Source organism: Carettochelys insculpta, chromosome 12, assembly GCF_033958435.1.
Source record: "Carettochelys insculpta isolate YL-2023 chromosome 12, ASM3395843v1, whole genome shotgun sequence".
In the NCBI taxonomy this organism is placed as follows: domain Eukaryota; kingdom Metazoa; phylum Chordata; order Testudines; family Carettochelyidae; genus Carettochelys; species Carettochelys insculpta.
In genome coordinates, this window is record NC_134148.1 from 26257176 (window position 1) to 26269330 (window position 12155).

General features: G+C 44.1%; 1 protein-coding gene across 3 annotated transcripts in view; it reads left to right on the forward strand.

Annotated features, from left to right (window-relative positions):
* The window catches only part of TRPM7 (transient receptor potential cation channel subfamily M member 7), a 96834-nt gene that overhangs the window by 77028 nt on the left and 7651 nt on the right, over window positions 1-12155 (forward strand). For 2 of the 3 annotated variants that reach the window (XM_075007053.1, XM_075007054.1), the window contains exons 31-38: window positions 2526-2551; window positions 4539-4589; window positions 4684-4749; window positions 5347-5630; window positions 5941-6023; window positions 6307-6512; window positions 7914-7965; window positions 8062-8168. In XM_075007053.1, the coding sequence (XP_074863154.1) occupies window positions 2526-2551; window positions 4539-4589; window positions 4684-4749; window positions 5347-5630; window positions 5941-6023; window positions 6307-6512; window positions 7914-7965; window positions 8062-8168 (875 nt within the window). Of the gene's footprint in view, window positions 1-2525; window positions 2552-4538; window positions 4590-4683; window positions 4750-5346; window positions 5631-5940; window positions 6024-6306; window positions 6513-7913; window positions 7966-8057; window positions 8169-12155 lie in introns of all 3 variants that reach the window. The other variant, XR_012647188.1, reaches the window with a different exon arrangement.

Sequence of the window (12155 nt, forward strand, 5' to 3'; positions counted from 1 at the left end):
CAGCTGAGCAGGCGTTTCGCACTCACGCACGAGTGGCAGATCCGTCCCGATCTGCTGCAACCGATTTTTCCACGCATGGGGTTTTTCCCCAGATAGACCCTGTTTGCTACTCAGCACAACAAGAAGTGCCCACGATTCTGCTCCAGGGCAGGACTGGGACGGGGGTCCCTGAGGGATGCCTTCGCGATCTCATGGAGGGGCCCCCTGCTTTACGCTTTCCCTCCCACAGTGCTCATCCACAAAGTGTTGCAGAAAGCCAGGAGGGAAGGAACCTGAATGATCCCAATAGTCCCAACGTGGGATCTACAGCAATGGTTCCCCCTATTCCTGCGCATGTCGGGATCTGCTCACGCAAGCCCGGGGGTCCATAGTGCATCCACACCCCCAAAGCCTGCGACTACAAACGTGGTTAATCCATGGCTCAGCTCCCTAGAGAGCACATGTACGGAGGAAGTGCAGCAAGTCCTAGAAAGTAGCAGGAGGACTTCCACCAGGAAGACCTTCAAGCAGAAATGGACTCGCTTTACGGCATGGTGTTCTACCAAACAGCTAGCCCCCTTCGGTGCCTATGGCTGTGATATTAGAGTATTTACTGGACCTCAAGAGAGGAGGACTCTCGCTATCCTCGTTTCAGGTCCACCTGGCCGCCATTTTGGCATTCAGACACGAAGAGGAAGGGCACACGGTGTTCGCCCATCCCATGGTTACCAGGTTCTTCAAAGGGCTGGTAAGCCTATACCCCCCTCAGAAACCGCTTCCACCTCTGTGGAACTTGGACCTGGTGCTTAATGCGAAAAGGGGACCACCGTTTGAGCCTTTGGCCACGGTTTCCCTCCGCCTCCTTATGATGAAGACGACCTTTCTTCTCGCAATCACGTCAGCTCGCAGGGTGAGCGAGCTTGAGGCAGTTATGGCAACGCCGCCCTGCGCTGTTTTTCCAAGGAGGCGGTAACCATACGGCTGCATCCAGCCTTTGTTCCTAAAGTTTCTTTCTGAGTTTCATACTAACGAACCTGTTGTTTACCCTTGTTTATCCAAAGCCTCATAACTCTAACAAAGAGGCGCGCCTACACCTCCTGGACGTGAGCAGGCGCTAGCTTTCTATATGGACAGGACCAAGTCCTTCCGGAGAACGGATAGGCTCCTAGTCTCTATCGCTCCCAAATCAAAAGGAGAATGTCTCTCTTCGCAGAGAATCTCTAAGCACATCGTATCTTGCATAAAAATGTGCTACAAACTCAAAAAGACTCCTTTACTGGCCACGCCCAGGGCTCATTCCACTGGGGCGGTGGCAGCATCAACAGCCTTTTTTTTTCAAGGGCGTTGCACTAAAAGACATTTGCAGAGTGGCGACCTGGTCATCCTGTGACACCTTCGCCAAACATTACGCCCTTCACAGGGTATTCTAAGAGGATACCCGTCTCTCGGCAGCGGTCCTCTCGGGGACAAGCTGCACATAATCCGATTACCCACCTCCTATCTTGGGTTACTGCTGGGTAGTCACCTAATGTGGAGCACCCACGGGGACACTCGAAGAAGAAGGAAAGGTTACTCACCGTAGTAACGGTGGTTCTTCGAGATGTGTCCCCGTGGGTGCTCCACTACCCGCCCATCCTCCCCGCTCCGGATCTCTGTTTAGTGTTTTGCAGGAGCATCCGAGGCGGTTGGTCAAGGAACTGGCGGGGACCGGATTGCGCACATGGCCGGGAGCGCGCGGGGGAGCGGCGCGCACCGGCGCATGCGCGGTCCGGCAGAAACTGCTTGGAAGATCCGATCTGCGGCGCCGGGCGAGCCCGACACCTAATGTGGAGCACCCACGGGGACACATCTCGAAGAACCACCGTTACTACGGTGAGTAACCTTTCCTTATTGGACCAACTTCTGTTTGTGAAAGAGACAAGCCACATCTGTCTCTCTCTCTCTAATATATCCTGAGACTGATATGCCTATAGCTACACTGTATACATGATCTGATTTGACATTAGTTAGTGAATATGTATTTTTAACTGTTTTTAAGTTTCCTTGATCCTTAACCTATCTTTTATTGTGAACCCTTCCCTGAAACAATGCAGTTATTACATTGAATATTAATTCATTATTTGTTGTTAATGATTAATTTATGAATTCATTATTAATGGTTAACGGGTTGTTAAATCTATGGCTATACTAATATGATAATTGAAATGGAAACAGTTTATAAACATGTAGTTTTCAGTTAAAGACCTCTGGGTTTTGGCTCTTGTAATGAAAAGGTGATATGCTGTCATACAGGAGTTTATAGTAAGGCTTTGAGTAAAGTATGTATAGTAAGACTGTACATACAAATTCCTAATTGGTATTTGTGTGTATGTTTTAATAATTAAGAAACTTGTTTTTTCCTTGCAAGTAAGGTAACCTAATAAAACAATACTGCAGGCTCCACAAGTAACTCCAGGTTGCTATATCAAAATTGTGAAGAATTAAAAAAAGTGTCTTACATGTGCATCCAATACTTTTGTGTGTCACACTCTTTCTGCCTTTTACAGGCTTTCTGAAGAAGATGCTATGAATGGTAAGCTTTTCTGCCTTAATCCACACAAGTGGAGGTACATTTTCAACATATGCAGCAGTTTAAATATATTTCATATTAATTAGTAACGGAGAGAAAGCCATGCTAGTCTATATACTGTCAAAACAAAAAAGCAGTCAAGTAGCACTTTAAAGACTAACAAAATAATTTATTAGGTGCGCTTTCGTGGGACAGACCCACTTCTTCAGACCATAGCCATGCCAGAACAGACTCTATATTTGAGGCATAGAGAACCAAAAATAGTAATCAAGGTTGACAAATCAGAAAAAAAAAATTATCAAGATGAGCAAATCAGACGGTAGAGCGGCCGTGTATGTGAGTGAGCAAGTGAGTGAGAGAAGAATTAGATTAAACCAGTTGTGGAAAAAGGCCCTACAATGTTCCAGAAAATTCTTTCATATTCAAATTCGATACATTAACACGTGGCTTGAACCAGGATGTGAATTTTCTGGGACATAATAGGGGCTTTTTTGCATACTTGGCTTAATCTACTTCTTGACTCCCCCTCCCCCACAGCCCCTCTACTCTCTGATTTGCTTACCATGATAATTTTTTTTCTGATTTGTCAACCTTGATTACTATTTTTGGTTCTCTATGCTTTAAATATTGAGTCTGTACTGGTATGGCTATGGTCTGAAGAAGTGGATCTGCCTCGCAAAAGCTCACCTAATTAGTTTGTTAGTCTTTAAAGTACTACTTTACTGCTTTTTGTTTTGATATTTCATATTAGACTATGTAGTCTAACATTTAGTTGCAGAAGGAATTACAGCCTTATAGAATATGAAAATGAATGTGAAAATCAAACAATGTGACTGTTTTGTTTTATTTTAGAGTGCTAGAAAAAATATAAGTTGTGGGTTTTGAAAAAAGTAAGCAGGGCTTTTTTTCTTGTGGAATGCGCTAGAATGGCATTCCAGTAACCTTTTTCCTGATGCTGCCATTTTGGAGGCTGAATGGGAGGCTCCAAGCCACAAAGAACCATTTGTGGTTCCTGCTGATGCCACCACTCACTCCTCCAACTCTCTGCCCGCTGGGCTGAAAGACTAGGACTCGAATTAATTGGTTTAATGGCTGGCAGGAGTGATCCAGCTGTTAAACCAATTAAATTGAGTCCCATCAGTACATGGGGAGAGACAGAGGGCTGGGGGGAGCCATGCAGCCATGATGAGGAAGAGATGGCAGCTGATGAAGTAGTAGGGGGGCGGCAGTACATGGTGCTCCTGAGTAAGGTAAGTGAATCCTGGTTTGCGGGGGGTTGGAGCTGTAGGGGGTTAAGCCTGGGGGAGGGCAGTTTGGGGCTGCAAGAGGGTACGCCTGGGGCTGGTTTGGAGCTATGGGGGGCTTAACCCTGGGGATCGTTTGGGGCAGTTTGGTGCTGGGTGGAGGTTAAGCCTGGGGGCAGTGGGATAGTTTGGGGCTGCAGGGGGTTTAGCCTGGGAGTGGATTGGAGCTGTTATGGGTTAAGCCTGGGGGCAGGGCGGGGGTAGTTTTGGACTGCAAGAGGGTTAAGCCTGGTGTGGGGGGGTCGTGGTTTGGGACTGCACGAGGTTAAGCCTGGGGGTGGTTTGGGGCTGGGGAGAGCTCCTGCACCTTTCTTTCAAGGGGGATAAAAAAGCACTGTTAGTAAGAGAATAATTTCTTTGTTTTTTGCCTGTGGAGTGTGTTTTCTTTTGCAATTTTGAAAGCATAAAAGTGAGTGCTAAAAATTATCTTCAGTCATAGAGGAGTTCTCAATCTGGAACAGTCATAAACTTTAAAAAATTATGTATATCACGCATATAGGCTCCATAAGTTATCAAATCTTCAAGAATTAAATGTAGTATCAGATTGCAAAGCAACTTTTTTGAGCTCTGTATTCACTTTGAGAACATAGGGGAAAAAAGCTTAAAAAATTCACTCTTAGTATGTATGAGGCTTTAACACACATGCTTGTGCAGTATACAGCTTTTTTTTTCTTGGCTTTTTTCAGGTATTGCTTCCCCCTTCAAGCCAATCATGGACACCACTTACTACTACTCAGGTTAGTGTCTTTAAACTAACCATTCAAGTTTCAAGATTCAAGTGTTTCTTCTTCTTGGTCTGAGACTTCTTGATTTCTCTAACTTTTCTTACAGCTGTGGAAAGAAATAACTTGATGAGATTATCACAGAGCATTCCTTTCACTCCTGTGCCTCCAAGAGGTAAGAGCCTTAATCTTTTTTATTGGTGTAGGTGGGAGGAAAGTCAAAATAAGGGTTTATTATTATTGTTCATTCATTAAGTAGTTTTGGTGAACTTTTTTTAAAATTTGCTCAATTATTTTTAATACAGATTCGACAGGCCAGACTTCCTTAACCATTTTGGTAACATCTCAAAAACAGATTACAGGACAATAAATAAGTGTCTGGTCTCAGTTGTAATAAAGTCACATCTTTACTAATTCAGTTGTTTGCTTACAGGAGACTATATATTTCTAGTAGTGTTCTGAGGGGGAAAGAAGAACTTCTTTTTAAACTATTATATAAATTGTGTGGAAAAACTTCTCAAACTGGCACTTCTTTATGCCTTGTTATGGTTATTTTATGTGGGTTCCCTCACTGTGGTAACAAGGCACGTTTTGCTCATTTCTAAATTGAGTGACTGACACTTCCACTAAGTGAAGCAAAAACATCTTGTTCCCCTGCTGGTTTAAGAAAGAGCTCAGCGGGCTCTTCAAAGCATTTTTAAATATTTGCAGCCTGATTTGTAGTAAATGCACAAAAGAAATGTATTAACATTTCTGTACTTTGACATTATAGGTGAGCCAGTGACTGTGTATCGCCTTGAAGAAAGTTCTCCCAACATCTTGAACAACAGCATGTCATCTTGGTCACAGCTAGGACTCTGTGCTAAAATTGAATTTTTAAGTAAAGAGGAGATGGGAGGTGGATTGCGTCGAGCTGTTAAAGTAGCATGCACGTGGTCAGAATATGATATCCTAAAATCAGGACATCTTTATATCATCAAATCTTTTCTTCCTGAAGTTGTGAATACTTGGTCAAGCATTTACAAGGAAGATACAGTGTTACACCTCTGTTTGAGGGTAAGGTTCATTATAACCATTACTAGACAAGGACAGGTGAAAATATTAAAATACATTTTGAGTAACTAGTTTACAAAATTCTAATGCTTCTAATGTTCTACACAATCCAAAGGCCAATTTTAAACATTTCTTGTTGAATATGTTCATTTTTTGTTGTCACATAGTTTAATCTCTTGACCCTGAAGGAATTTAAAACAGTTGTATAGCTGTACCACAGTTTCTGATGGAAAGTGGAAAAAATAGACATTAACCTTCTTATTGCTATTTTATTTCCCAAATTTTCACCTACATTATTTATTTTCAATTGCAGGAAATTCAACAACAGAGGGCAGCACAGAAGCTCACATTTGCATTCAATCAAATGAAGCCTAAATCTATTCCGTATTCTCCAAGGTAAATGTGTTAAATTATTCATGTCACTGCACACTTTATCCCAGTGTGTCCTGGGATTCAGTACATCTTGGAAAAGAATAGTATTTAAAAAGTCCCAGCATACAAACTTTTACCTACATCCTTGGGAAGAGTGTTTCATATTGGTACTTAACAAGGACTAGACTTAACTCGTATTTCATAACCTAGCAAGATTTAAAAATAAGTTTGTTAAACCAAAAAATTTATTGGGCAGCAACTGATCTTGTTGGTTTTGGTAATATATGTGCAATGTGTTCTTTACAAGGTTCCTGGAAGTTTTCCTGTTATATTGCCACTCTGCTGGACAGTGGTTTGCAGTTGAGGAGTGCATGACTGGAGAGTTCAGAAAATACAACAATAACAATGGTGATGAAATAATTCCAACTAACATGCTAGAAGAGGCCATGCTAGCATTCAGCCACTGGACTTATGAATATACAAGGGGGGAGTTGCTTGTTCTTGACCTGCAAGGTAATATACTTTTTACCAACTATACATATAAAATGGAGTCTAAATTAGCTCTCAAGAAAGATCTTGGAGTCATTGTGGATAGTTCTCTGAAAACATCCACTCAGTGTGCCACAGCAGTCAAAAAAGCAAACAGAATATTGGGAATCATGAAGAAAGGGATAGATTGTAAGAAAATATCATTGTCCCTATGTAAATCCATGGTACACACTTCTTGAATATTGTGTGCAGATGTGGTCATTCCATATAAAAATATAGGAATTGGAAAAAGTTTTAAAAAGGCCAACAAAATGATTAGAAGTATGGAACAGTTTCCAGACGAGGAGAAAATAATAAGACTAGGACTTTTCAGCTTGGAAAAGAGGTGACTAATGAGGGATATGATTTGAAGTCTATAAAATCATGAATGGTGTAGGCCAAATAGTTAAAGTAGTACTAATTCCTCAGAATACATGAACGAGGAGTCACCAAATAAAATGAATAGGCTGCAGGTATAAAACAAATACAAGGAAGTATTTCTTCACATGCTGCATGACCTGTGGAGCTCTTTGCCAGATGATGCGGTGAAGGCCAAGACTATTAACAGGGTTCTGAGAAGAACCAGATACAGTTTTGAAGGGTAGGTCCATCAATGGCTACTAGCCAAGCTGGGACAGGGTGATGTCCCTAGCCTCTGTTTGCCAGAAGCTGGGAATGAATGAGAGGGAATGGATCTCATGATGATTAACTATTCTGTGCATTCCTTCTGGGGCACCTGGCATTGGTGATTTTCTGAAGACAGAATATCGGGCTAGATGGACTTTTGGTCTGACCCACTTGGCTGGTCTTATATTTTGAAAGTGGGATTAGGGTCAAAGTAGATTTTAAACAGTGCCTTAATGAATGGTTTTGAAGATGCTCATAGCCGTACATAGTAATTTTGGTCCACGTTACTTGAATGACCAGTGGCCTATAGTTAATATGCCATTACAATGCTGTAGGAGACACCCATGAAAAACGTTGAATGCTTATTTTCTTTCTTAAGGTCTGCATAATAAAAGATAGTATCATTTATGTGTTGGCATCTTCAGTCCATATCTGTGGTATCTTAATTTATCCTCAAGTGTCCATTAGACATGGAAATGCTCACAGCTAAGATGTAGGAATCTGTGTAGTGGGCTTGCATGCATGCTGTTCAGGAACCAGTTAAGCTTTCAAAATAAAGCTTGAATGAGATCAAAGTGATGCATAGACCTTGGTTCAGAGCCATCTGTACAGGAGTGAATATCATTCCTTAAATTTTTATTTTCTATCTTGATTTTCTTTCTTGGTGATTAAATTGGAAAGTCCTTATGGCTAATGCTAGAGAATTCTGGTTTCTGCTCATGTGCTGTATTCAATTTAGCTTTTCTATTTTGTATCTAGGTGTGGGTGAAAACTTGACTGATCCCTCAGTGATAAAAGCTGGAGAAAAAAGGTAAGATTAATTGGTCTCTTATTTTATTAAAAATATTGTATTTAATATTTCACTTGGACAAATACATACTGTCCTTATGTATGCTTTATTTTAAAGGTCATATGATATGGTGTTTGGTCCAGCCAACTTAGGAGAAGATGCAATCAAAAACTTCAGAGCTAAGCACCACTGCAATTCTTGCTGCAGGAAACTTAAACTTCCTGGTAATTCCTTCGTTCTCTCTCTCTCTCTCTTTCTCTCCTTTTCTTTACTCTTCATGAAATTGTGTGTAGCTATGTCAGAAGCTGAAAATTTTAAGAAAGAATACAGGAAATAGGAAATGCTAGAAAAAAGTTACTAACTTGATCGAAAGCACAATTGGAACTGCAGCTGGCAAGGGATGTGAAGAGTAACAAGAAGGGTTTCTACAGGCATGTGAACAATAAACGGGTTATCAGAGAAAGTGTGGGGCCATTACTGGGAGAGGGAGGTAACCTAATGACAGATGATGCAGGAAAAGCTGAAGTACTCAATGGTTTTTTTGTCTCAGTCTTCACAGACAGTCAACTTCCCCATGATGGTCCTGGGCGATGCAGTATGGGAGGGTGGAGGGCAGCCATCTGTGGGGAAGGAACAAGTTCTGAGCTATCTAGGAAAAACTAGATGTGCGCAAGTCCATGGGCCTGGATTTAATGCACCCCAAGGTACTGAGGGAATTGGCAGAGGTTGTTGCTGAACCTTTGGCCATTATCCTTGAAGACTCTTGGAGATCAGGGGAGATACCGAATGACTGGAAGAAGGCAAACATAGTGCCCATCTTTAAAAAAGGAAAGAGAGACAATCCAGGGAGCTATAGACCCGTCAGCCTTACCTCAATCCCTGGGAAAATAATGGAGGGAATCCTCAAGGAATCCGTTTTGGAGCACTTGGAAGAGGGGGAAGTGATCAAAAGTGGCCAACATGGATTCACCAGGGGCAAATCCTGCCTGACTAATCTGATTAGCTTCTATGACGAGGTAACAAGCTCTGTGGACATGGCGAAGTCAGTGGATGTGATATACCTTGACTTCAGCAAGGCTTTTGATACAGTCTCCCACAACATTCTTGTCCATAAGTTAAGGAAATATGGATTGGATCCTTGGACTATAAGATGGATAGAAAGCTGACTTGGTGGTCGGGCCCAACGGGTAGTGGTCAATGGCTCAATATCTGGATGGCGGTCTGTTTCAAGCAGAGTGCAGCAAGTCTCGGTTCTGGGGCTGGTGTTATTCAACATCTTTATTGATGACCTGGAGGAGGGACTGGATAGTACCCTCAGCAAGTTTGCAGATGACACAAAACTAGGGGGAGAGGTAGATTCGTTGGAGGGTAGAGAGAGAATCCAGAGGGACCTGGATAAATTGGAGGACTGGGCCAAAAGAAATCTGATGCGGTTCAATAAGGAGAAGTGTAGAGTCCTGCACCTGGGGCGGAAGAATCCCAAACATTGTTACAGGCTGGGGACCGACTGGCTCAGCAGCAGTATGATGGAAAGGGAACTTGGGGTTATGGTGGATGAAAGGCTAGTAGGCATCCTTCAGTCTGCATAGACTATGGATCGCGCCCTTTAAAGTTTCAATTGAGGACTTCATTTACAGTGTCTATTGTGACTGTGAAGACCCACACGAGAGTGACAGTCCTAGTTGCATCTCTTGCAGATGTAGTGGGTGTCCGGCAAGTCCTTATTGTGCTTTCTGTGCACTCGCTTCTCCTCTGCTAGCTGTCTGATCTTCATCTCGCCCTTCTGAAGGCCCTTGTGTAACCTCTGCCTCTGTCTGCTGCAGTCGTCTGCTAGTTCTTCCCAGTTGTCCAGCTCCGTTCAGCCTCTTTTCCTGACGGGCATACAGGGTCCAAGTCTCGCTGCCATAAAGGAGGGTGCTGAGGATGCAGGCTCTGTAGACTTGCATTTTGGTGTGAGTGTACAGCTTGTTATTCCACACTCTCTTGCTGAGTCTGGACAGAGTTGTGGCCGCTTTTCCAATCCTCCTATTTAGCTCAGTGTCCAACGACAGGGTGTCAGTGATGGTGGACCCAAGGTAAACGAACTCGTGGACAACCTCTAACATCATATAGTTGTCAATGCTGATTGATGGGGATTCAGCAATATCCTGACCGAGTACGTTCATCGTCTTTAGGCTGATGTTAAGCCCAAAGTCCTTGCACGCTTTGGAGAACTGATCCAGCAGTTTTTGAAGCTGGTCTTCTGTGTGAGACACTACAGCAGCATCGTCTGCGAACAGCATGTCTCTGATGAGGACTTGTCTCACCTTAGACTTCGCTTTCAGCCTTGCAAGGTTAAACAGTTTCCCATCAGATGTTGTGTGCAGCAAGATGCCCTCTGTTGAAGATCCAAAGGCATGCTTCAGGAGGAGTGCGAAGAAAATCCCGAACAATGTCGGAGCAAGCATGCATCCTTGTCAGATGGTTTCAGAATCAGGAGCGGCAAACAATGCGCCGTCATATTGGATGGTTCCTCTCATGTCTTTGTGGAACGACTGGATCATCTTGAGTAACCGTGGAGGACAGCCTATCTTGTGGAGCAGTTTGAACAGACCATCCCTGCTGACCAAGTCAAAGGCCTTGGTCAGGTCGATGAAGGCTATGTAGAGTGACTTTCTCTGCTCCCTGCACTTCTCCTGCAGCTGCCTTAGAGAGAAGACCATGTCAACGGTAGACCTCTCTGTGCAGAATCCGCACTGCGATTCGGGGTACACCCTCTCAGCAATCTTCTGGAGTCTGCCAAGGATGACGCGAGCAAACAGTTTACCAGTGATGCTTAGGAGGGAGATTCCATGGTAGTTGTTGCAGTCGCTTCTGTCTCCTTTGTTCTTATACAATGTTAGCGTCGCGCATATCCTGTGGAACCTCACCCTCTTTCCAGCACAGGCACGATAGCTCATGTAGGGGTTCCAGGAGTGTGTCCGCGGCACATTTGATTACCTCTAGTGGTATACCATCCTGACCAGGGGCCTTTCCTGCTGCAATGCTGTCGATGGCTCTGTTCAGTTCATCCACAGTTGGTTCTTGATCCAGTTCGTCTATTACTGGTAGGAGCTCGACGGCATCGAGGGCTGCGTCAACCACAACGTTCTCGCATGAGTACAGCTCGGAGTAGTGCTCAACCCAGTGCTCCATCTGTTTGGCTTTGTCAGCAATGACTTCACCAGATTTGGATTTCAGAGGTGCCATCTTGTTCTGGGTGGGTCCTAATGCCTTCCTCATACCCTCGTACATTCCTCTTGAGATTACCAAAGTCGGCGCAGGTCTGGATGCTGCTGCATAGCTGGAGCCAGTGGTTGTTGGCACAGCGCCTGGCTGTCTGCTGTACTGTTCTTCTGGCCTCTCCAAGTGCTTGCTGGGTACTCTGGCTCGGTGAGTGTTTGTACTCCAGGAGTGCAGCGCGCTTCTTTTCAATGACTGCAATCATCTCATCGGAGTTAGCTTCGAACCAGTCGTTCGTGTTTCTAGCTCTTCTTCCAAACACCGACAAGGCCATGTTGTAAACTGTATCCCTCAGATGTTGCCATTTGGATGTCGCATCGGCGCCCCCAGGGCCGCTGCGCAGATTTTCCTGGAGGGTCTCTCTGAACTTTTCAGCTTTCTCCGAGTTTGCCGTCTTTCTGGCGTGAGTGTGGGGCCTTTCAGCAGGTTTAGAGCGGTACAGCTTCTTGGGTCTCAGCTTGAGCTTGGAGCAAACTAGCGAGTGATCTGTATCACAGTCAGCACTATGATAGCTGCGTGTCAGAAGGACGTTTTTGAGGTTATTACGCTTAGTGATGACCACATCTAGTTGATGCCAGTGCTTCGAGCGTGGATGTCTCCACGACACTCTGTGCTGGGGCTTCGTTCGGAAGAATGTGTTTGTGATGCACAGATTGTGGTACGTGCACAGTTCAAGGAGGCGCTGTCCATTGTCATTCATTTTTCCCACACCGAAGTGTCCCAAGCAGGAAGGCCATGAGGCCCAATCAGCTCCAACTCTTGCATTGAAGTCACCCAAGATGTACAGTTGTTCATGAGCAGGTATTTGCGCTACAGCAGCACTAAGCACGTCATAGAACTTGTCTTTTACTTCTGGTGTGGCGTACAGGGTTGGAGCATAAGCGCTGAGCAGGTGGACAGGACCGGCGCAAGTTTGAAGCGTGATCCGAAGAAGTCTTTCTGATCCGTCC